The 23,381-nt window shown below is 35.0% G+C and overlaps 1 protein-coding gene across 1 annotated transcript; it reads right to left on the bottom strand.

Annotated features, from left to right (window-relative positions):
• Positions 1–40: 40 nt before the first annotated feature.
• LOC125681561 (ubiquitin carboxyl-terminal hydrolase isozyme L5-like) lies at positions 41–23,136 on the bottom strand. Its single transcript, XM_056155391.1, has 11 exons — positions 23,020–23,136; positions 20,767–20,830; positions 15,887–15,992; positions 13,714–13,839; positions 12,470–12,531; positions 11,179–11,309; positions 9,119–9,185; positions 8,432–8,519; positions 5,416–5,508; positions 2,791–2,889; positions 41–957 (listed from the first exon to the last, which is right to left on the bottom strand). Exons 1-11 carry the CDS (start codon positions 23,093–23,095, stop codon positions 913–915), a joined length of 957 nt encoding a protein of 318 aa, XP_056011366.1. The 5' UTR covers positions 23,096–23,136; the 3' UTR covers positions 41–912.
• Positions 23,137–23,381: the final 245 nt, after the last annotated feature.

The following is a 23,381-nucleotide window of genomic DNA, read 5'->3' on the forward strand; positions in this document are numbered from 1 at the left end:
AACCCACATCTCAACCGTGGCACTACACAATAACATCGTGGATTTTTATCTTTACTTTAATACAACAACAATAACAATTCTAGTCAAAACAGGCATTTCAAAACATTGACCCAAAGTATTTAGCTTTGGTACAAAACATTTGTCACGTTATGTCCTGTCTATATATAATATTGACCAGTGGCAGCACATGTGTTGGTCTTATATAATCACACAAAAAAGAAAAAAAAAAACCCACAGATGTAGAAAAAATCTACAGAGAAGATAAAAAAACAAAATACAAATAAAAAAAAGTTTTGATTGCATAAAGAGAGTGACATTTGAATAACATTTAAGAACTTTGTTAAAACATCAAAAAATAAAATGAGGGAAAACACCTACAATACAACATCAATAATGATTTTGCATACATGTGTCAATAGTGTCGACATCTAAATATTCCAGATAAGTTGTTAAACTTTATGCAAATTTCAAACACGGATGATCTGACAGAAAACCTCTCAATATTCTTCTTGATGCAAATCAAGACAATTTCTATTATTTTCCGTACAAATTAACCTTAATATTTCCCTCAATAGTTCTTCATTCAATCTGGGGAATTTTTAAAAGAATTCTTCATGATTTACTCAAATAAACAGAGTAACTTTAATTAAAACCTATATCCCATGTGTTATAATTTCATCATTATTAAGATTCTATAGACTAAATTTTGCTCACTTGATTCCTTTTTTAAGGAACACTGACTTAATCTGTGATGAAGAACAACGTCTGCTCTAGGAATCAGAGTGATTGCTCACAATATACCCGTTATACTTTCTGATTAGGCAGCTGTGAAGAGCATGATGTTGCAGACGCACCTTCGCTGTAACAATGTACTGCATGCTCCTTCCTGTAATATTATCCGCACGTGGTCGTTTATTTTACTTCCTCAGTCTTCTTCTTCGCTGCTTTTTCTTTTGCCTATAAATAATCCATGTATCTACATTTACCCTCGGATAATGTGCCATGAAGGAAATTATCCTCTCAAAACGGAGCTGCAGAGGATATAAACAAGTGATGATGTGTGTGTGAATGAGTCACCGACTACATTATAAAACACTTATAACAACTGATGATGTGTGTGTGTGTGAATGAGTCACCGACTACATTATAAAACACTTATAACAACTGATGATGTGTGTGTGTGAATGAGTCACCGACTACATTATAAAACACTTATAACAACTGATGATGTGTGTGTGAATGAGTCACCGACTACATTATAAAACATTTATAACAACTGATGATGTGTGTGTGTGAATGAGTCACCGACTACATTATAAAACACTTATAACAACTGATGATGTGTGTGTGAATGAGTCACCGACTACATTATAAAACACTTATAACAACTGATGATGTGTGTGTGTGAATGAGTCACCGACTACATTATAAAACACTTATAACAACTGATGATGTGTGTGTGTGAATGAGTCACCGACTACATTATAAAACACTTATAACAACTGATGATGTGTGTGTGAATGAGTCACCGACTACATTATAAAACACTTATAACAAACACACTTACAACATATTCATGCTTATTTGGGAAGTGATATTTATTTCCCTGTGAGAGGAAAATAATGAAAATATTATTGCATATAATAAAGGTTAAATCTAATCATTGCTATTGAGTTCCAATTGATGATTATTGACTTTTTGATAAAGCTTTCTAAAACTTCTAATATATGCAGTAAAAAAAAAACCTCCCTATATTTTAAAAACCAATAACACAATTCACAAATTATAATTTACATGTAACAAATTATTCCAAAACATAAAATGATTTAACAAAGTGTATTATGAATAATATAATTTGCACATGATAACACCCCCCCCCCCCCCCCCCCCCCCCCCAAATCAATACTGTACAAGTGGTTATTTACGCTGGGGGTTAAGTGTGCATATTTCCATGTTCAACATTACGCGTAGGGGAAAATACGCAATAACTGAATATACATTACATCACATATTTATAACTATTAGCGTGGGGAGAATTTACGTCCTTATTATGTGACCATGTAATTAATGTAATTTCCCCATGCATAAATAACCACTTTTACAGTAAGCTGACTGTCCAGGATGGTTTTCAATAGTGTGCCCCCCCCCCTCCCCTCATCTCTGGACAGTATTGCCTTGTTATCAAGTGTGCACATTCTATGTACTATAACTCTGTTGTATATCTAGTGTGCCCATTCTATGTACTATAACTCTGTTGTATATTTAGTGTGCCCATTCTCATGTACTATAACTCTGTTGTATATTTAGTGTGCACATTCTATGTACTATAACTCTGTTGTATATCTAGTGTGCACATTCTATGTACTATAACTCTGTTGTATATTTAGTGTGCCCATTCTCATGTACTATAACTCTGTTGTATATTTAGTGTGCCCATTCTATGTACTATAACTCTGTTGTATATTTAGTGTGCCCATTCTCATGTACTATAACTGTTGTATATTTAATTTGCCCATTCTCATGTACTATAACTCTGTTGTATATTTAGTGTGCCCATTCTCATGTACTATAACTCTGTTGTATATTTAATTTGCCCATTCTCATGTACCATAACTCTGTTACATATTTAGTGTGCCCATTCTATGTACTATAACTCTGTTATATATTTAGTGTGCCCATTCTCATGCACCATAACTCTGCTACATATTTAGTGTGCCCATTTTGATGTACTATAACTCTGGACTGCTGCTAAGAAAAAATTTGTATTAGTGAGACATTTTATCACCTTACCTTTTCCACAAGGGGTAGTAACTGCTTTTGTTCTGCTAATATCTTGAGTAGTTCCATAATAAAAGGGAGATAATTGTGTTTCCTCCTGATATTCTCCATCTAAATTAAAAAAGAACACCACAAGAAAACTTTAATAACATTTGTTTTTATAATAATTAAAGAGGTACATGTATATAATTGATTAGTCAAACACCATTATATCAAAAGAAGGCTATGAGAATATGAAATCCACAAATATTGAGCCATCACAAAAACTATTGTAAAATTCAGTCATACATTCTCCCCATATACAGTAATTCTTTGTAGCTAAACCATCAACATTCGCATTTTCAATTCAAATTTCCTGCAGCAGTAAGCTTACCATATTAATGTCACATCATTACAGTACCCGCAACGTTATTCTTGACATTCCTATCGTGCTCTATCGTGCGTGTATCCTATTGTATCATGCGTGTATCCTATCGTATCGTGCATGTATCCTATCCTATCGTGTATCAGGTTTTCCGTTTTCTATCGTGTTTTGCGTTTATCAGGTCTATCGTGTATCGTGTTTTGCGTGTATCAGGTTTTCCGTTTATCGTGAAAATCGTTTATTTTCCGAAACTATTGGGATCGTATATAAAATCTAATGAAAAAGTACGATACTTTCCGAAACCTTTATTCGTTTTGTTAAAGAAGCTATTTTTAGGAATCGAGGAAAGACGGTATATTTGAAGGAGAACATAAAGTTGTCGATTTTAAGGCAGAAGAAGAGCTATTTGTCTGTCCAGAGAGAGAGAGTGAAAATTTATCACAATTTAATTCTAAGTAGTCTGGAAAGTAGGACAGTAAACCGAGCACAGTAAATCTGAAAGCTCCTTCTGAAGTTCATAAACATTTGTTTGTCTAGAAACAGTTATTTGTAATTAACACTAACAGAAAAATAGGGAGTTCCGATTTGAAAGGAAAAATCAGTAAATTACATTGTTTATCACATACATGTAATTTTAATAATGGTTCTTTTTCTTCCGATTTTTTTTTCACGTGTATGCTACTTATATAGCAACTGCTGAACTTGTACGCGTCCTTATATCTGATTTTGTGTATCACCCGTGTTTTGACAGCTAACATTCTCAGGGACATTGTATTTCACACATTTAGAAGATTAAGTTTTAAAAGGGTGCAAGGGTGTTGCATCCCCCAAAATTCTGCTCAACTGGGCACGATTCCGCTGTCATCGTTGTTTTTTTTTTTATATATACCTTGTACATGTACACATGTACCAATACTCGTACGTGTAGATACTGGAAATTTATGTTGGTTTTGATGATTATTTGAATTTTTTTTACACACTAAGCGTTTCAAAATTGCGAATTAAAAACAAGCCGGGTTTTGTTTATGTTTTTTAAACAGTATATTTATGTTTTGTTAACAAAATATCAATTCAAATAAATATATTCCAATTACTTATGACTATGAATTATCAATCATAGTGTAAAAATATCTAACAGGTGTAGTGCGGTTGATTTTTTTTAAAGCGGTCGTTATGAAAATAACTTGAGATGTTGAATGAGCCGTGAACTTAAGAGCTTGATGCAAAATAACCCCCTCCTCGCTACACGCACAATATTACTTGGTTTTATTTCATACTCAAGGTAATATACATTAGCATAAGAGAGCTACTGAAGCATGATATCATTACATTATATTACATTTAGTTAATTCCCTGTATAATCTATATATTAAACATTAGGTGACAATATAAGTTTTAGAATCATTGGCTGATAAAATTCATATAGATATCAAATAATGAATTCAATGCCGTATATATTTTATTATTTTTTTTTTAATTTTAGCTGTGATGGCATTAAAAAAAACCAAAAAAACGTACGACCGTGGATTAAAGAAATTATATGGTACAAAAACCGATCAATGTTTTAAACAAATGTTACCGCGACGGGGACAGGTAGCTGATAGTCATTCCGCGATGAGAACGCGGTTTTCCTGAGTTACCTATAGAATACCGTGTTAGATTTTTTCCCATCGCGAGAACGCGGGAAACAAGAAATCCGCTTTGTCCGTAATGTAGGTATATAATGAACATTGAAATCCTTCAATATTATTATCAACATAATGTAAACATAATGTAATTATGTTGTAGATATCAAAATTTCGTTCCGTCTAAACCGTTTCTAAATTTACAACATTTCTATCAGGTTTTCCGTTTATCGTGAAAATCGTTTATCGTGTTTTGCGTTTATCAGGTCTATCGTGAAGATCGTTTATCAGGTTTTGCGTTTATCAGGTTTATCGTGTATCCTATCGTATCGTGCGTGTATCCTATCGTATCGTGCGTGTATCCTATCCTATCGTGCGTGTATCGTGTTCTATCGTTTATCATGTCAAGAATAACGTTGCGGGTACTGTATGTCACTGGTGACAACATACTATTTGCAATTAAAAATACAAAACAATTATTAACTGCAGTTAAGGGCTAAAGCAATTATGTGAGCTCCCCTTGAACTGAACTACTGCCCTCCACTTTGTGTTGAGCAACACTTAATCCCTCTGGAGTTCACAGTATTATTGTTCTCTACAGTTTTGTAATAATTTTCAAAGGATACAAGAGCTTAAATCCTTGCTTACCTTGTATCTTTTCATTTTTGAGTCTTCATCCTGAATTTTCATCATCAGCTGACTGATTTCTAACTGGTCAGCTTCCACCTCCATCCCTTGTGACTAAAATTTTAGATATATAAACATATGTAGATATACATTGACATTACCCCCCCCCCCCTCAAAGAAAAGAAAATCTGATGTAGTATTTCATTCACTGTAATATAGTGTCACTGATACAAAGAATAAAACCAATATTTTACACAGCACTGTTAGAGCAATCCCAAGTATATATTAGATACTCACTTCAGAGATGTTTGTAAAATAAATATGCCCCCCCCCCCCCCCCCCCCCCCCCCCCCGGTGCAATGCAAAATTGAAAAGGGTTAATCACATGCATCATTTAATTGATAGTACAGTGGAACCCCGTTATTACGTTCCCCCTTTATTACGTTAGTCCGCATATTACGTTGGAATTTCAAAGCACAAAACCATTTCTTAACAAACCTATATAAAATAGACCTCGTTATTACGTTGTCCTAAAATGCCGGGACTCGGTATTACGTTGTAAATATTCCGACAAAAACGTAATAAACCCCTAATTATTCAATAGTGATTCTCAAAATAATAAGCCATTCACACCTTGACTGCCTGAGGCAGTCACCACGTAAATTTCCTGGTCTGTTTTTGGGGATTAGAGACGCTTGACTGATCACGCTTCGATAGATCTAACAACATCAATACAGGTGAATACCCCGTATAGAAGCCAGTGATAAACAATTAAATAATGTTTATTTAGAAATTGTACTCTATGAAATTTACTTCATTTTTCATATTTTGATAATCAAAGATAAAATTTCTCAACCACCTGCGTGTTCAGCATAGTGTGATTACCTTCGCTATTAAAACTCTATTCACGGACAGCTTTGGTACCAAACAAGAAAGACAAAATTTATCGTAGCAATGTTACAACCGCTTGGGTAACTGCTTGGACATAGGTGACTAAAGATGTTCAATTAAAAAAATTGTTCGTTGTTTGGACATGCAGCTTGGGTGTTCGTAAATCTCGTCCATACATACACCTATCTATCGGCCGATTTGTGCACGGCATTTACCTCAGTGAATATTTTAAAATCCCTTGATGCGCACGTGATTTTAGTGCCATCATTTAGCATTATAAATGAAATCTTCGTGCATCATTATATATTTTTTTTATGTGGATTGCGCTTAAATTGTTCTCCGTGCATGTTTATCGTTGGTGAGAAGTGTGCAAGTGTTGGGTATCGTGTGCGTTTTGTGTCTATAGTTTTGTTGTTTTTTGGGTGGGATTTTTTTTTATTGTGTTGTGTATTGTGTAATTAGAGAACTTAATAAAAACGATGTTTTGTTATTTTTTAATACGAATGTTGAATACGAACCGGAACGAGTTATTGAGAGAAATTTAGATGAACGCATTGTTTTAAAGTTGAACAAAATGGCGGTCCAAACGAATGTAGAAAAAGCAACGTTTATCAAAACATCCTTATGTATCCTACACCGAAATAAAGAAAAGGGATAAGAACATGAAGAATTACGGACATTAAAGATAAGATGTAAATAAAACAAAGTATCATAGTCTTTTAAACAAAGAAACAGTAAAGATATATTCACACACTCCTTCACGGAGTACCAACGGACGATATACAATTTCCAAATGATATTTTTAATGGATTTAACTGGGAACGTTTATTACGTTGCCCCCGGTATTACGTTATTTTATCGTGACAAAATGGAAAACGTAATAACGGGGTTCCACTGTAGTATCACCAGTTCAAAATATTGAGCAGACAATATCTTCCTAAGTCAGGAGTGGATTGACCATGTGACCTAAATATCAATAGGGATCATCTACTCCTTATGCTGTACCAGTGTACCAAGTTGGGTGTCAATCAAGCAAATAATTCTAAAAACATAGGAGACAATATATTACTATGTCCAATTAACCCTTGACCTTTGATCATGTGACCTCAAAATCAATAGGGGTCATCTCCTGAAGATGTACCAGAGTACCAAGTTTGATGTCTGTTAAGCAAAGGGTTCTCAAGATATTGCAAAGACAGTATATTCTTATGTCCAGTTTGACCCTTGACTTTTGACCAGGCCACCTCAAAATCAATAGAGGTCATCTTCTTCTGAAGATGTACCAGTGTACCAAGTTTGATGTCTGTCAAGCAAAGGGTTTTCAAGACATTGAGTGGTCAGTATATTCATATGTCTGGCTTGACAATTGACCTTTGACTATGTGACCTCAAAATCAATAGGGGTCATCTACTCCTTAGGATGTACCAGTGTACCAAGTTTTATGTCTGTCAAGGAAAGGGTTCTCAAAATATTAAGCGGACAGTGTCTTCCTATGTCCAGAGTAGATTGACCATTGACCTTTTAACCTGAAAAACAATAGGGGTCCTCTTCTACTCATAACCAACCCACATTTGAAATATCATTACGATCGAGTGAATGGTTCTCAAGATTTTGAGCGGACAACATGTGGTCTACCGACCGACATGTGCAAAGCAATATGCCCCTCTCCTTTGAAGAGAGGTATTGCAACCTCCAGTGTATGGATACAGACCTAACAACCCCCCGTTTATGGATACGGACCTAACAACCCCCAGTGTATGGATACGGACCTAACAACCCACAGTGTATGGATACAGACCTAACAACCCCCAGTGTATGGATACGGACCTAACAACCCACAGTGTATGGATACGGACCTAACAACCCCCAGTGTATGGATACGGACCTAACAACCCACAGTGTATGGATACGGACCCAACAACCCACAGTGTATGGATACGGACCTAACAACCCACAGTGTATGGATACGGACCTAACAACCCACAGTGTATGGATACAGACCTAACAACCCACAGTGTATGGATACGGACCTAACAACCCACAGTGTATGGATACGGACCTAACAACCCCCCGTGTATAAAAACGTACCTAACAACCCCCAGTGTATGGATACGGACCTAACAACCCCCAGTTTATGCATACTGACCTGAAGCTCCTTTAGTCTTTTCTGGTACAATGCTTTTCTGTCAGACACTATTGCCATCAAATTAAAGTGAATTTCATCTGTACTGTATCTAAATGATAATGAATTGAAAGTGAATTTCATCTGTACTGTATTTCCATAGTAACTCAAACTGCAGTTCATTTGTACTGTACCTACAGTGTACATAGTAATGATTTAAAAACATTCAGACAGGTATAATGTGCATGGAAATAAGAGGCATAGATTTTCATACTGAACTAGCCTTGGAAGGTATAAAGTTGATGAATTATTGCACATTTCCAAATGCACTAGGACCTCCTATGTACCAGATTAGCTCATCTGAATCGATTTCATGTACATGTACTAGATGAAGCAGAGATTGTTTTATCAGTATTTACAATAATCAATCCTTTGTTTAATTCTCAAAGAGTTTATCACATAAGACTCTTAATGGCTCAAACTTCATCAAAATTTAGGAGATACATACATGTATGTGGTTAATGAAAACAGAATCATGACCTCTCGTGGGTATTTTAAAGGCACCTGTGTGGAGTTTTTTATGAGAATTAACAGATATATGACCTCTCGTGGACATTTTAAAGGCACCTGTGTGGAGTTTCTTTATATGAGAACTAACAGATACATGACCTCTCGTGGGTATTTTAAAGGCACCTGTGTGGAGTTTCTTACTTCTGCATCCTTTTCTCTAGAACTGGTCTCACCACGTCCAGCCAATCAGTGTCGGCAGGCACAGCACCTAAAATTCACAAAAATAACAGCACCTAAAATTCACAACAATAAAATAACAGCACCTAATATTCACAAAAATAACAGCACCTAAAATTCACAACAATAAAATAACAGCACCTAATATTCACACCAATAAAATAACAGCACCTAAAATTCACACCAATAAAATAACAGCACCAAAAATTCACAACAATAAAATAACAGCACCTAAAATTCACAATAATAAAATAACAGCACCTAAAATTCACCTGTAGTTTATTACTTGTACACCTAGATGTACTAGTTAATTACTGCACCTAATAGCTAACTACTCCGGTAAGTACCTAAATGTACTAGTTCATTACTGCATCTAATAGCTACCTACTCCGGTAAGTACCTAGATGTACTAGTTCATTACTGCACCTAATAGCTAACTACTCCGGTAAGTACCTAAATGTACTAGTTCATTACTGCACCTAATAGCTAACTACTCCGGTAAGTACCTAAATGTACTAGTTCATTACTGCACCTAATAGCTACCTACTCCGGTAAGTACCTAGATGTACTAGTTCATTACTGCACCTAATAGCCACCTGCTCTGGTAAGTACCTAGATGTACTAGTTCATTACTGCACCTAATAGCCACCTGCTCTGGTAAGTACCTAGATGTACTGGGTAATTTAAATCTACTTGTTAATTACTGCACCTAATAGGCACCTGTTCTGGTAAGTACCTAAATGTACTGGGTAATTTAGATCTAACAGTTATTCAGATATAATGGAAGTACCTAGATCTACTTCAATAGCCATAAACACTTGCATGTAGTTCTACTAAAAATCACTTAGTTCCATTAGCCCTAGATAAGAACATAGATCTACTGGATAATTCCACAGATTTACTTTGACCTAATCATCATCTAAAGAATAAAAACCTAGATCTAACAGGATGTGTTTGTGAAACACAAATGCCCCTGATAATGGCCAATTTCAAAGATAGCCAAGATCACAAGGACAAATATCTTGGTACCAGCAGAAAGATCTTGTCATAAGAAATGCTCATGTGCAAGATGATTGCTCTAATATTTATAATTTAGAAGTTATGACCAATGTCAATTTTTTTAAAAGTAGGCCAAATGCCAGGGTCAAAAGATTTAGTACCCATGGAAAGGTCAAATAAATATCAAAGCTCTAGCACTTGCTGTTCAAAAGTCATCAGCAAGGTTAAAGTTTTCAAAATGTAGGTCAAACTCCAAGGTCAAGGTGTCAAAACGTTTGGTACCCATGGAAAGGTCTTGTCACAAGGAATACTCATGTGAAATACCAAAGCTCTAGCACTTGCTGTTCAAAGGTTATCAGCAAGGTTAAAGTTTTCAAAATGTAGGTCAAACTCCAAGGTCAAGGGGTCAAAACTTTTGGTACCCACGGAATGGTCTTGTCACAAGGAATACTCATGTGTAATATAAAAGCTTTAGCACTTGCTGTTCAAAAGTTATTTTGCAAGGTTAAAATTTTCAAAATGTAGGTCAAACTCCAAGGTCAAAACGTTTGGTACCCACGGAAAGGTCTTGTCACAAAGAATACTCATGTGAAATATCAAAGCTCCAGCACTTACTGTTCAAAAGTTATTAGCAAGGTTAAAATTTCAGACAGAATGACAGACAGGACAATAACAATATGCCCCCGATCTTCGATCTCGGGGGCATAAAAATCATTTTGACCTAATAATCATCTACCCAGATACAAACCTAGTTATAAAAAATTTCTTTGACCCAAATAATCATCTACCTAAATAAAAACCTAGATCTAAAAAATTACTTTGCCCTAATAATCATCTACCCATGTAAAAACCTATATTTATAAGATAACTACTTTGAGCTAATAGCCATTCCGATAAATACCTCGAACTACTAGGCCTCGATCTACATGTAAATAGTTTTATATCGAACATCCCTCTACCCAGATAAATACCTAGCTTTAATACTAAATCAATTCTATCTAACAGTCATTGAGCCACATATGTACCTAGATCCACTGGTCCCTCTTTGAGGCCATCTAACTCGTAAAGTCGGCCATCTATTGGTATATAACTGACAAAGTGGAAGACATCATCATCCTTTTTAGCCGACTTCTCATCAAACTCAAACATCTGCTGCCTGTAAAATATAACTACTCACATCAAATACACAAGTACTTTATGAAAAGCATAAAAGAATAATGTGTGGTACCAACAAGAGCTCTGCAAGGCGAGGCATATCCCCTCGCAATGAGTCTACAAGCTTTTTCTATGAAGTCCCATAGTGACCTTGACCTTTTGACCCCCAAATCAATAGGATTTATCCTCTCTTGATAATAAAGTTATATGTGATGAATATAATTAAGGAATGAAAGTAACTTTTATTTGTTTTAAATGATATAAAGTAAGTTGGGGCAGTTTATGCATTATGAAGTGGTTTATAAAATTGCATAAACTGTCCTAACTTACTTTATATTGTATAAAACAAATAAAAATTACTTTTATTCCTTATAATTTCATGTATTAAACCACGTTTGATATTATTTGATGGATAATTCTAAAGAAAATATCAATTTTATATGATGCATATCAATATTGCCATAGCAACAAAATGGAAACTGAATAGCCGAACGTATTGTGACGTCATTCCTATAGCGTCATATAGCAGGACTAAAGGGCAACTTTGTTTATATACGATATATAGCATGTTGATAAAGTGAAATGAACCAAACAAATTGTGTGCAACAGGTAAATTTAAATAATTACGTCATAAATAACACACCCCCCCCCGGGCCGCCTTTTTTTCAAAAAGAACTTGATAACTGTTAAATATCATCCAGATTATTGCTTAGGAAAAGGTGTGCCCATCTGTCAAGCAAAATGAAATCAATATATATTGTGTTATTAGAAGATGAAAAAGTACATGTATTTGAATATGAATTTGCTCGACACATGGACATTATGTAAATTGTTTTCTGAAAGGAAAACCCCCTTAATTCATGAATTTTTTCATAGATTTTGGCATTTTTGCAAATTTATGCCAACTTCACGCTCCTGTTGTAAAACACAAAGCAATTTGGGATCAAATCAAACGTAGTTTGGGTTTGCTTAATATACATTCCTTATCTGAAAGCCAGATTTTGGGACTTCTACTGAAATCATCCATTTTCTGGGCCAGATGACTGTAGAAACTGTACCTGCTTCTTTGTTGTTAACCCCAGAATTTCCAGCAGGCCAAATTGACTAGATATAACATAAACTTGATGTTGTCTAAAGGACAGTAATTCAATCAAAACACACCTTGAAAAACTGTTGTGGACCTCTCGGATGGTGTCGGAGTTACTCAGTGTCAATCCTCGCAACTGAAAACATTAACATATCATAAACATAATATAAAAGAATAAAAGTCTACCTTGTTTGTATTAGATGAGATAGGAAAATAATGGACATGTATGTTACTTTTATGCTTTATATATACACGCTTTGTGATTCAACTTTTTTGGTAAATACTGTAAACCAACTGCGAGAAATTTTTGCAAGGTTTGTCAGAACTTCATCATCACAAATATTTTTCGTAAGGAACCATTTAAAAAAAAAATCTGTCACAAAAATATTCATCGCGAACCTGTTCATTATTGGTATGTTACCAAAAAAAGTTGTCACGAATAAAAGTTGGTTTACAGTAAAGATTTTTAAATTATTAGTTGAAACCATGAAACATTTATTAATTACTGATTAAACATTGGTAACTGTAGATTTCATCATTAATTTTATTAATAAATTACAGCTCTTTAGCATCAGCTGTTTGTAAATATGATGTTTATTTGTCAAACAAATATGACCAATTTGCTGAAAAAATTCTGAGTTTCAAAACTTTCCAAGAATTACAAGAGGCCCACAGGCCACATTGGCCTCCTGAGCAATAGATTTTTCTCTCTAGATTTACATGTTTATTATACAGTGGACATTATAAGACTTCATACTGGTCATGTTAGGTTTAAAACAAGTAAACTGCATCATGAGAGTATGGTTGCATATTAATTCAGCTTTGTAGTTCTAGAGAAGAAAATATATCTTACATAATCCGGTGTTGAAACTTCATACCCTTAAAGTGGTAGAAAACTAAATTTCAAAAGTTGTTTTGTTTGCTCTCGCCCAACCTACAGAATGAAATCTTCACGACTCAAAAGTTTTTTCCCCCATGTCTTAGAGAGAGAGAGAGAGAGAGAGAGAGAGAGAGAGAGAGAGAGAGAGAGAGAGAGCAAACAAACATATTTTCAAAGAATCTATTTTTTTTTTAAAATTGTCATAGTCCTTACAAACTGAATTCTAAACTGCACTGGCATGGGACAACACCTTTCATTTGAATAAATTTCAACCCTTTCTAATCAAGGATGTATGTTTTGGGCCTGTGTGTGAATTGGCCAAACGGTTCTGGAGAAGAAGCAGAGAGTATGTAAAGTTAACAGACAGACAGACAATGGACAAAAATTGATCAGGATAACTCACTTGAGCTGTCAGCTCAGATGAGTTAAAAAACTCACAGCAGGATCAAAGGCTTGAGCAAAGTCTTTAAATTGGGTCAGTGTATGGCCGAGTTTGACCTCACTCTCGGGACAGTTCAGGAGAACACTGATGATTGCTTGTGTGGCACAGGCATTATTGATAACCTGGAAACATCAATCAAATGTAACTGATACACAAAGAAAGCTATTGATAACCTGGAAACATCAAATCAAATGTGACTGGTGTATACACAAAGAAAGCTTAAATACAGCATGAAGATTTACATGTTTACAATAAGTAACTTATATAGAATTTACTTCTGAAAAATTTACAAATCTGACGTACTATTAGATATTCAAGAGAAAAACATAATATTTGTATACCAAAGTGTAGAGATGTGTATATGTCAGTTTCTAGAGATGTGTTATATATTTGTATTTGTCCCTAGAGATGTGATATGTATATTTGTCCCTAGAGATGTGATATGTATATTTGTCCCTAGAGATGTGATATGTATATTTGTCACTAGAGATGTGTTATGTATATTTATTATACTTTCATGTAAAATACTTGAATCTGATTGGTCGAGAAGCATTAGAAAAAACATATTGTTACCCTCTGAGAACAGAAAGCACACGCCCCAGGGTAATAATATCTAGCAACGGGTAACAGTACTTGACAACGGGTGATAATATAAAAAATTATCACATGCATCAAATTTATGCGCGTACGGTTCGCCGTAGATTGTTAGACGACATCATTTGAGCGTTTGTAATAAACGGGAATACCCGCATCGATATACGAAATATCGCATGACAATGATTGGTCAAATGTCAACAGACGTAAGTTTTTCTGCTTTCCTGTTTACATAACATTCAGTATAATAAAACAAATATTGCATGTAGTTGAGGGTAACATCGAAATTTTCACCCTTCGAGAAACCATTGTCAACCTCAGCTATGCCTCAGTTGACAATGATTTTCTCGGGGTGAAAATTTTCAATGTTATCTTCAACTACATGCAATATTTATATATTGTCACTAAAGAAGTGATATGTATATTTGTCACTAGAGATGTGATATGTGTATTTGTCTGTCCCTAGAGATGTGATATGTGTATTTGTCACTAGAGATGTGATATGTATATTTGTCCCTAGAGATGTGATATGTGTATTTGTCTATCCCTAGAGATGTGATTTGTGTATTTGTCACTAGAGATGTGTTATGTGTATTTGTCACTAGAGATATGATATGTGTATTTGTCACTAAAGAAGTGATATGTATATTTGTCACTAGAGATGTGATATGTGTATTTGTCTGTCCCTAGAGATGTGTTATGTGAATTTGTCACTAGAGATGTGTTATGTGTATTTGTCACTAGAGATTTGATATGTATATTTGTCTGTCCCTAGAGATGTGATATGTGTATTTGTCACTAAAGATGTGTTATGTGTATTTGTCACTGAAGATGTGATATGTATATTTGTCCCTAGAGATGTGATATGTGTATTTGTCACTAAAGATGTGATATGTATATTTGTCGCTAGAGATGTGATATGTATATTTCTCTGTCCCTGGAGATGTGGTATGTGTATTTGTCACTAGAGATGTGTTATGTGTATTTGTCACTAAAGATGTGTTATGTGTATTTGTCACTAGAGATGTGATATGTATATTTGTCTGTCCCTAGAGATGTGATATGTGTATTTGTCACTAAAGATGTGTTATGTATATTTGTCCCTAGAGATGTGATATGTGTATTTGTCACTAAAGATGTGTTATGTATATTTGTCACTAGAGATATGATATGTATATTTGTCACTAAAGATGTGTTATGTGTATTTGTCCCTAGAGCTGTGCTGAGTAAGGCTGACTCTTGCTTGAAATGTGCTTTCTATTGCGTGTCTGTAAATGTATTACATTTTTATTTTATATTTTTAACAGTTTAATGTGTACGATATTTGAAGGAAATTGATTTTTTAATAAGTTAGCATAGATTTGATTTAGCGCTTTCTAAATGTGCCATACATAAAAATATGTATGCAAGACATTCCGCGATGTCCTTGATTTAGTGGTAGCTGATTTCCGCTAAAGGCGCTAAATAGTATAATGTATGACGTTTACAGTATTTGACTGATCCTGGTAAACTGTTGATCTTACACACTGAAGGAGATATATATTTCTATCCATGAGATGGCCCCTGACTTCTTACCTGCTTCGCAAAGAAAATTTTCTCCACTCGACTGTCCTGAACAATGCTTCCCTCAGGTTCAGACTCAGGCTGCCACTTAAACAGAAATATTAGTCCATACACTGGTCTACAAAGCAGAAACAGGAATATTAGTCCTTACACTGGTCTACAAAGCAGAAACAGGAATATTAGTCCTTACACTGGTCTACAAAGCAGAAACAGGAATATTAGTCCATACACTGGTCTACAAAGCAGAAACAGGGATATTAGTCCTTATACTGGTCTACAAAATAGAAAGATCAAAGCATGCGTACAATGAGAGCTTTATTTTCTAATAATTTAATTCTTATTGTATTCTAGTCTCTGATTGGTGGAATTCAAATTGAGGAATGCAGGTTATTTTTGTATAACCTGGTTTGGTATGGGGACACACCCCCTTGATAACCAGTTGCTGGAACTATTTTTTTCCTCTCTAAATTTACATCGCAGCACTGTTTGGGGCCTTTTATGGAATAAAAAAGTCAACGTCTGCAATAAGATACTTTGGTTTAATACAAAGATTGTTTTCTCGTTGTCAGTTAGCATCTAAATGTACGCAAATCACTGTTGTAAAACATCTTTCTCTGTGTGATGGTCAAATAATAGGTTAAACGAAAAATATGATATTCAAATTAATGATTTTCCAAGTAAACATTACCCTGTTCATTTTGAAATACATTTCTCACTGGGGAAAGGGAGGGGGTGCTTCATTGCTTGATCCGTCTTTCAACACAACAAACAAACAAGAGGCCCATGGGCCACATCGTTCACCTGAGTCACTTTGGCCCTTATCTGAAGACTTTCCATATATATTTGCATGTAAAACCGTAGTCCCTATTATGGCCCCAACTTACCCCTGGAGGCCATGGTTTTTGCAAACTTGAATCTACACTACCGGGTATATTAGAAAGCTTTCATGTAAATGTGAACTTCTTTGGTCCAATGGTTCTTGAGAAGAAGATTTTTAAAGATTTTTCCTATATATTTGTATGTAAAACTTTGATCCCCCCTTGTGGCCCCATCCTACCCTCAGGGGCCATGATTTGAACAAACTTGAATCTGCACTATATCAGGAAGTTTTCATGTAAATATTAGCTTTTCTGGCTCAGTGGTTCTTGAGAAGAAGATTTTTAAAGATTTTTTCTATATATTTGTATGTAAAACTTTGATCCCCTATTGTGGCCCCATCTGACCCCCGGGGGCCAGGATTTGAACAAACTTAACTCTGCACTATGTTAGGAAGCTTTCATGTAAATATCAGCTTTTCTGGCTCAGTGGTTCTTGGGAAGAAGATTTTTAAAGATTGTCCCTATATATTTGTATGTAAAACTTTTATCCCTATTGTGGCCCCATCCGACCCCCGGGAACCATGATTTTAGCAAACCTGAATCTGCACTATCTCAGAAAGCTTTCATATAAATCTCAGCCAGTACTCCCACTGGACCAAAATTCCCTTTCGCCACTTTTTCGGGGTGCGGCACGGCACAAATAATCTCATGCTTTACAATTATTTTCATCATATTATTTTATTCATTACACTGATTTTAGCATTTTGAATCAGTTACATTACTTAATCATATCCAGCTACCATACCTAAACACTTCTTTCTGAATTATTAAGAAGTTGATTTGTTTTTTGATAAATTCTATTGTGGAAATCAAAAATCAGATAATAAATCATATAAATATAAACTTCATGATGCTACACCCCTCAGTGAAAACATTGTGTACATTGCCCGAAATGCAGATGTCACAAAACATCAAGCCCAATTTAGAGTTGTATCTCAATCATTCCCTATTAAATTTCCGTTTTGGTATGGAAGATTTTGCAATTTGGACAGAATAAGATGTTTGAGCAGGTGGGGTTGACTGTAAAGCCAAACATAGATATTTTTTGAATTCTAGACTGACCAGGGTCACAAGCTACAAGTTTAGTGTCAAAATAGAATGGGGTGCATAGTCTTATGAGATTAGCTTTTTTATACTGTTGCGCACCGAACTTCAAAGAAAATTATTTATTAAAATTGCTATGTCCATATCAATGGTGACCGACCGCAATGTTTATGAAATATTCGAACTAAAATCAAACCCATCAAAATCAAAATCTTTCAATCAACGAGCTTGGCCGCAAAAACAAACAATTGATGTATATGTACATTATACACAATAATACGGCCAATTTAATTACCGGTCGGTTCTGTGGTTAAGAATTGACATTAATGTGAAGATGATAAGACGATAATGAATAAGACTTTAAATGTTAAACAATTGACCACAGCAGGGTACACAGCTGTCAGATGTACTTTATTACATAATCACCGACTTTTTTTTGCAGCCATACCTTACCTGAGGCTATTATCTGGCCTTCGTGACCAGCTCTGTGTGCACTGGAGTGACGCGAGATTTCCGGTCGCACATGTTGACTGAATAAACAGATTTTGACTGCATAAACAAACAGGCGATAATGTGTCACTGACAAAGGAAAACACAAGACAGATTTTAAAATACAATTTACTGCAAAAAGGGATTTTCGCCACTTTAATTTTTTTCTCGCCATTTTTGAAAAAAATTCGCCATTGGCGAAAATGGTGAAGCCCAGCTCGAGCACTGATCTCAGCTTTTCTGGCTCAGTGGTTCTTGAGAAGAAGATTTTTAAAGATTTTTTCTATATATTTGTATGTAAAACTTTGATCCCCTATTGTGGCCCCATCCGACCCCAGGGGGCTATCATTTTAACAAACTGAACTCTGCACTATGTTAGGAAGCTTTCATGTAAATATCAGCTTTTCTGGCTCAGTGGTTCTTGGGAAGAAGATTTTTAAAGATTGTCCCTATATATTTGTATGTAAAACTTTGATCCCCTATTGTGGCCCCATCCGACCCCCGGGAACCATGATTTTAGCAAACCTGAATCTGCACTATCTCAGAAAGCTTTCATATAAATCTCAGCTTTTCTGGCTCAGTGGTTCTTGAGAAGATTTTTAAAGATTTTTCCTATATATTTGTATGTAAAACTTTGATCCCCATTGTAGCCCCATCCTACCCCCAGGGGCCATGATTTTAACAAACTTGAATCTGCATTATATCAGGAAGCTTTCAAATAAATCTCAGCTTTTCTGGTTCAGTGGTTCTTGAGAGGAAGATTTTCCCTATATATTTGTATGTAAAACTTTGATCCCCTATTGTGGCCCCATCCTACCCCCGGGGGCCAGGATTTTAACAGTTTAGAATCTGCACTATATCAGGAAGCTTTCATATAAATCTCAGCTTTTCTGGCTCAGTGATCTTGAGAGGAAGATTTTTAAATATTTTCCCTTTATATTTGTATGTAAATCTTTGATCCCCCTTGTGGCCCCATCCGACCCCCGGAGGCCATCATTTTAACAAACTTGAATCTGCACTATGTCAGAAAGCTTTCATGTAAATATCAGTTTTTCTGACTCAGTGGTTCTTGAGAAGATGATTTTTAAAGATTTTTCCTATATATTTGTATGTAAAACTTTAATCCCTTATTGCGGCCCCATTCAATCCCCGGGGGCCATGATTTTAACAATTTAGAATCTGCACTACCTAATAAAGCTTATCTTTAACTTTCATCTTTTCTGGCCCAGTGGTTCTTAGGAAGATTTTTTAATGACCCTACTCTATTTTTACCTTTTCTTGATTATCTCCCCTTGGAAGGTGGCCTGGCCCTTTATTTTAACATTTTAGAATTCCCTTTACTTAAGGATGCTTTGTTCCAACTTTGGTTAAAATTGGCCCCGAGGTTTTTGAGAAGTAAAAAATGTTAAAAGTTTACAGACGGACGGATGCCGGACTACGGGTGATCAGAAAAGCTCATTTGAGCTTTTAGCTCAGGTGAGCTAAAAATCATATGTCATATTTTATATCAGATGGCATCAGTCACATTGACATGTGGACCACGATTTGTCACTTGTTTGTATATTTTCTTGTGTTGGATTTACTATTAGCGACAACGCTGCATGCAAGGGTAACTTTTCATGCAGTAGAAATCTGCATAGAATTAAAAGCCGAAAATGCAAATTATTGCATTTTCTGATGTTTGAAGACTTATTTTGGGTAGGCCTAAACAATGCAATTTCCCATATTTTCTCAATCTGTCAGAATATGAACGATTTCGAAGTCAATCTTTAAGGGCAGTGAAATATGCGCGTTGCATGCATAGCCTACACATATTTTCTGTCATGACAAAATTCAAACTTCACCTTCCAATAAATATGTTCACAATATTTTGATAAATCGGCTCTGTAGAACTAAGATGGCTGCCTTCCCAGCTAGACGCTTCGTCGTGTTTGCTAAGTGAATCAGCTCAGATGACAAGTATTTTTCAGAATTTAATATGTACATTTTACTAAACGAAAATTAGTACCTTTGTCTTTTGCATTACGAGTATAACCTGGTTTGGGTCAGTTCACAGGCACTTATATCGCTTGGGGCCTAATTACTATATATAAGAGTAACATAGTAATTAGGCCCCAAGCGATATAAGTGCCTGTGGGTCAGTTTACGTTTTTTGTAATCGACTTTGCAGATTATAAAGCATAAACTGACCCAAACCAGGTTATACTCATATAATATGCCCCAGAATTAAAGTCATTCCTTACATGTTAATGGTTCTATTTAGAGATGTCAGTGTTACTTTTTGTCTGTTTGCCGTACAAATCTCTCTTTCCACAAGCTAAATTTCCCAGACACAGTTAAGGAATTCAAAAAATAAAATGTGGAAAGTGTACACCAGGCACACCGAAGTCCTCTGTTCAGACAAGAATAAACAAATTAACAATATTTTTCTTAGATTATTTGTGGTAGTTTGTGCAGAACCTTTTTGAATTTGAATCTTACTTGAGATTTTCAAAACTTGAAGCATCCAGACTCCATAGCTCTTCTACTTGTATTCCTTCACAACCTGGAGGAAAACAACAACAAAGTGAAAGTCTTACAGTCCCCATAATAAATCATATACATTCTGTACACAACCTGGAGAAAAACAACAACAAAGGCTTACAGTCCCCATAATCATATACATTCTGTACACAACCTGGAGAAAAACAACAACAAAGGCTTACAGTCCCCATAATCATATACATTCTGTACACAACCTGGAGAAAAACAACAACAAAGGCTTACAGTCCCCATAATCATATACATTCTGTACACAACCTGGAGAAAAACAACAACAAAGGCTTACAGTCCCCATTATCATATACATTCTGTACACAACCTGGAGGAAAAAAACAACAAAGTGAAAGGCTTACAGTCCCCATAATAATTGTGTAACACTGTTCCATAAAGGATTGTTTGTGTAATATTCAATGTTCCATTAGATTGCTTGTGTAACAGTTCCATAAAGGATTGTTTGTGTAACACAGTTCCATAAGGGATTATTTGTGTAATATTGTTCCATAAGGGATTGTTTTTGTAATATTCTGAATGTATATGTTCTGTTAGGGATTGTTTGTGTAACACTTTCCATAAGGGATTATTTGTGTAACACTGTTCCATAAAGGATTGTTTGTGTAATATCCAATGTTCTGTTTGAGATTGCTTGTGTAACACTGTTCCATAAAGGATTGCTTGTGTAACATTCAATGTTCCTTTAGATTGTTTGTGTAACATTCAATGTTCTGTTAAAGATTGCTTGTGTAACACTGTTCCATAAAGGATTGTTTGTGTAACATTCAATGTTCCATTAGATTGTTTGTGTAACACTGTTCCATAAAGGATTGCTTGTGTAACACTGTTCCATAAAGGATTGTTTGTGTAACACTGTTCCATAAAGGATTGTTTGTGTAACATTCAATGTTCCATTAGATTGTTTGTGTAACACTGTTCCATAAAGGATTGCTTGTGTAACACTGTTCCATAAAGGATTGTTTGTGTAACACTGTTCCATAAAGGATTGCTTGTGTAACATTCAATGTTCCATTAGATTGCTTGTGTAACACTGTTCTATAAAGGATTGCTTGTGTAACACAGTTCCATAAAGGATTGTTTGTGTAACACTGTTCCATAAAGGATTGCTTGTGTAACATTCAATGTTCCATTAGATTGCTTGTGTAACACTGTTCTATAAAGGATTGCTTGTGTAACACAGTTCCATAAAGGATTGTTTGTGTAACACTGTTCCATAAAGGATTGTTTGTGTAACACTGTTTCATAAAGGACTGCTTGTGTAACACTGTTCCATAAAGGATTGTTTGTGTAACATTCAATGTTCCATTAAATTGCTTGTGTAACACTGTTCCATAGAGGATTGTTTGTGTAACATTCAATGTTCCTTCAGGAATTTTTTGTATAACATTGTTCTGTTATATTTGTGTAACATTCAATGTTCCTTTAGATTGTTTGTGTAACATTCAATGTTCCTTCAGGAATTTTTTGTATAACATTGTTCTGTTATATTTGTGTAACATTCAATGTTCTGTTACAAATTATTACTGCAACAGGTTTGTGCAGAATCAAGTGTCTATATAATCATGACTGTGTTTGCCTCTATAAACCCCCCTTAAAAAAAACTACTTTGAGTCGATTGACAAAGCCATCTTCTCATTTGTAAACTTTGTTTCACTTTCATTTGAAGCATTCAGTCCAAAGTCATATATTTAAACTTGCACTTGCTACTATGGCTTTGTCAATCGACTCAGTAGTTTTTTTAAGGGGGGTTTATAGAGGCCGGAAGAAAATATAGAAAACTAATGAAAATTTAAACCATACCTATGGAACATGAAAATTAAGTGGGAGCATAGGTGCTAACTATGGGATATTTTTTGTTCTGTAATTAAATACCAAAACTTTTTGCTTCGCCCTCAAACATGATTAGATTTAAGCTGCAATACATATTATTGTATAATAAAGGCACTCAGAACAGGTATACATTCTTATATCTATTGATATGCAACTCAATAAATATCATACAATAACGTGAAAGGCCGAGACCAAGGTACCTATGATACACTCTGGTATGTATCTGTACAATGTACTATAGAGCATTAGAATTTCCTCTGATCTGATTCCTTTTTATACAACATCAGACCCTAAAAGAGTTTAATCATTCATATCTACTTCAGTTCATGGATGTTTTACAACAAAATTTACCGAATCCTCTGATGAGTTCTGTAAAAACGCCAGGGTCACTCTCTATCAAACACCAATCACCTGCACTTGTCGCCATTTTCAATTTTTCTCTAACCGGATGTAGCACATGTTTCTCGAGGTGTCAATTTACCCGAATGGGGACCAAAAATTGCACTTTCATCATTGTTGACATTAAGAGACATGAATAGCTACCATATTATTATTAAAATACTAAAAATATACATGTTAATTGGACTTTAGTTTGCTCTAGGAATGGGATGTGGTGTTTAAACCACAAAATCAAAGTTCTGAAAATTTAAATGCATCATCATGTCATTCATGGTAATAATAGTGATGATTATAGTAAAAATAATAGTACCTAT

The sequence above is a fragment of the Ostrea edulis genome, chromosome 2 (genome assembly GCF_947568905.1).
Source record: "Ostrea edulis chromosome 2, xbOstEdul1.1, whole genome shotgun sequence".
NCBI lineage: Eukaryota > Metazoa > Mollusca > Bivalvia > Ostreida > Ostreidae > Ostrea > Ostrea edulis.

Excerpts from the sequence above, each read along its gene's own strand:
- LOC125681561 (XM_056155391.1), bottom strand. The coding sequence starts at position 23,095 with ATGGCGACAAGTGCAGGTGATTGGTGTTTGATAGAGAGTGACCCTGGC. Across the intron at positions 20,831-23,019 it reads AGAACTCATCAGAGGATTCG|GTTGTGAAGGAATACAAGTA; the intron begins GTAAATTTTGTT and ends GTTTTCCTCCAG. Across the intron at positions 11,310-12,469 it reads GTCCACAACAGTTTTTCAAG|GCAGCAGATGTTTGAGTTTG; the intron begins GTGTGTTTTGAT and ends TATATTTTACAG.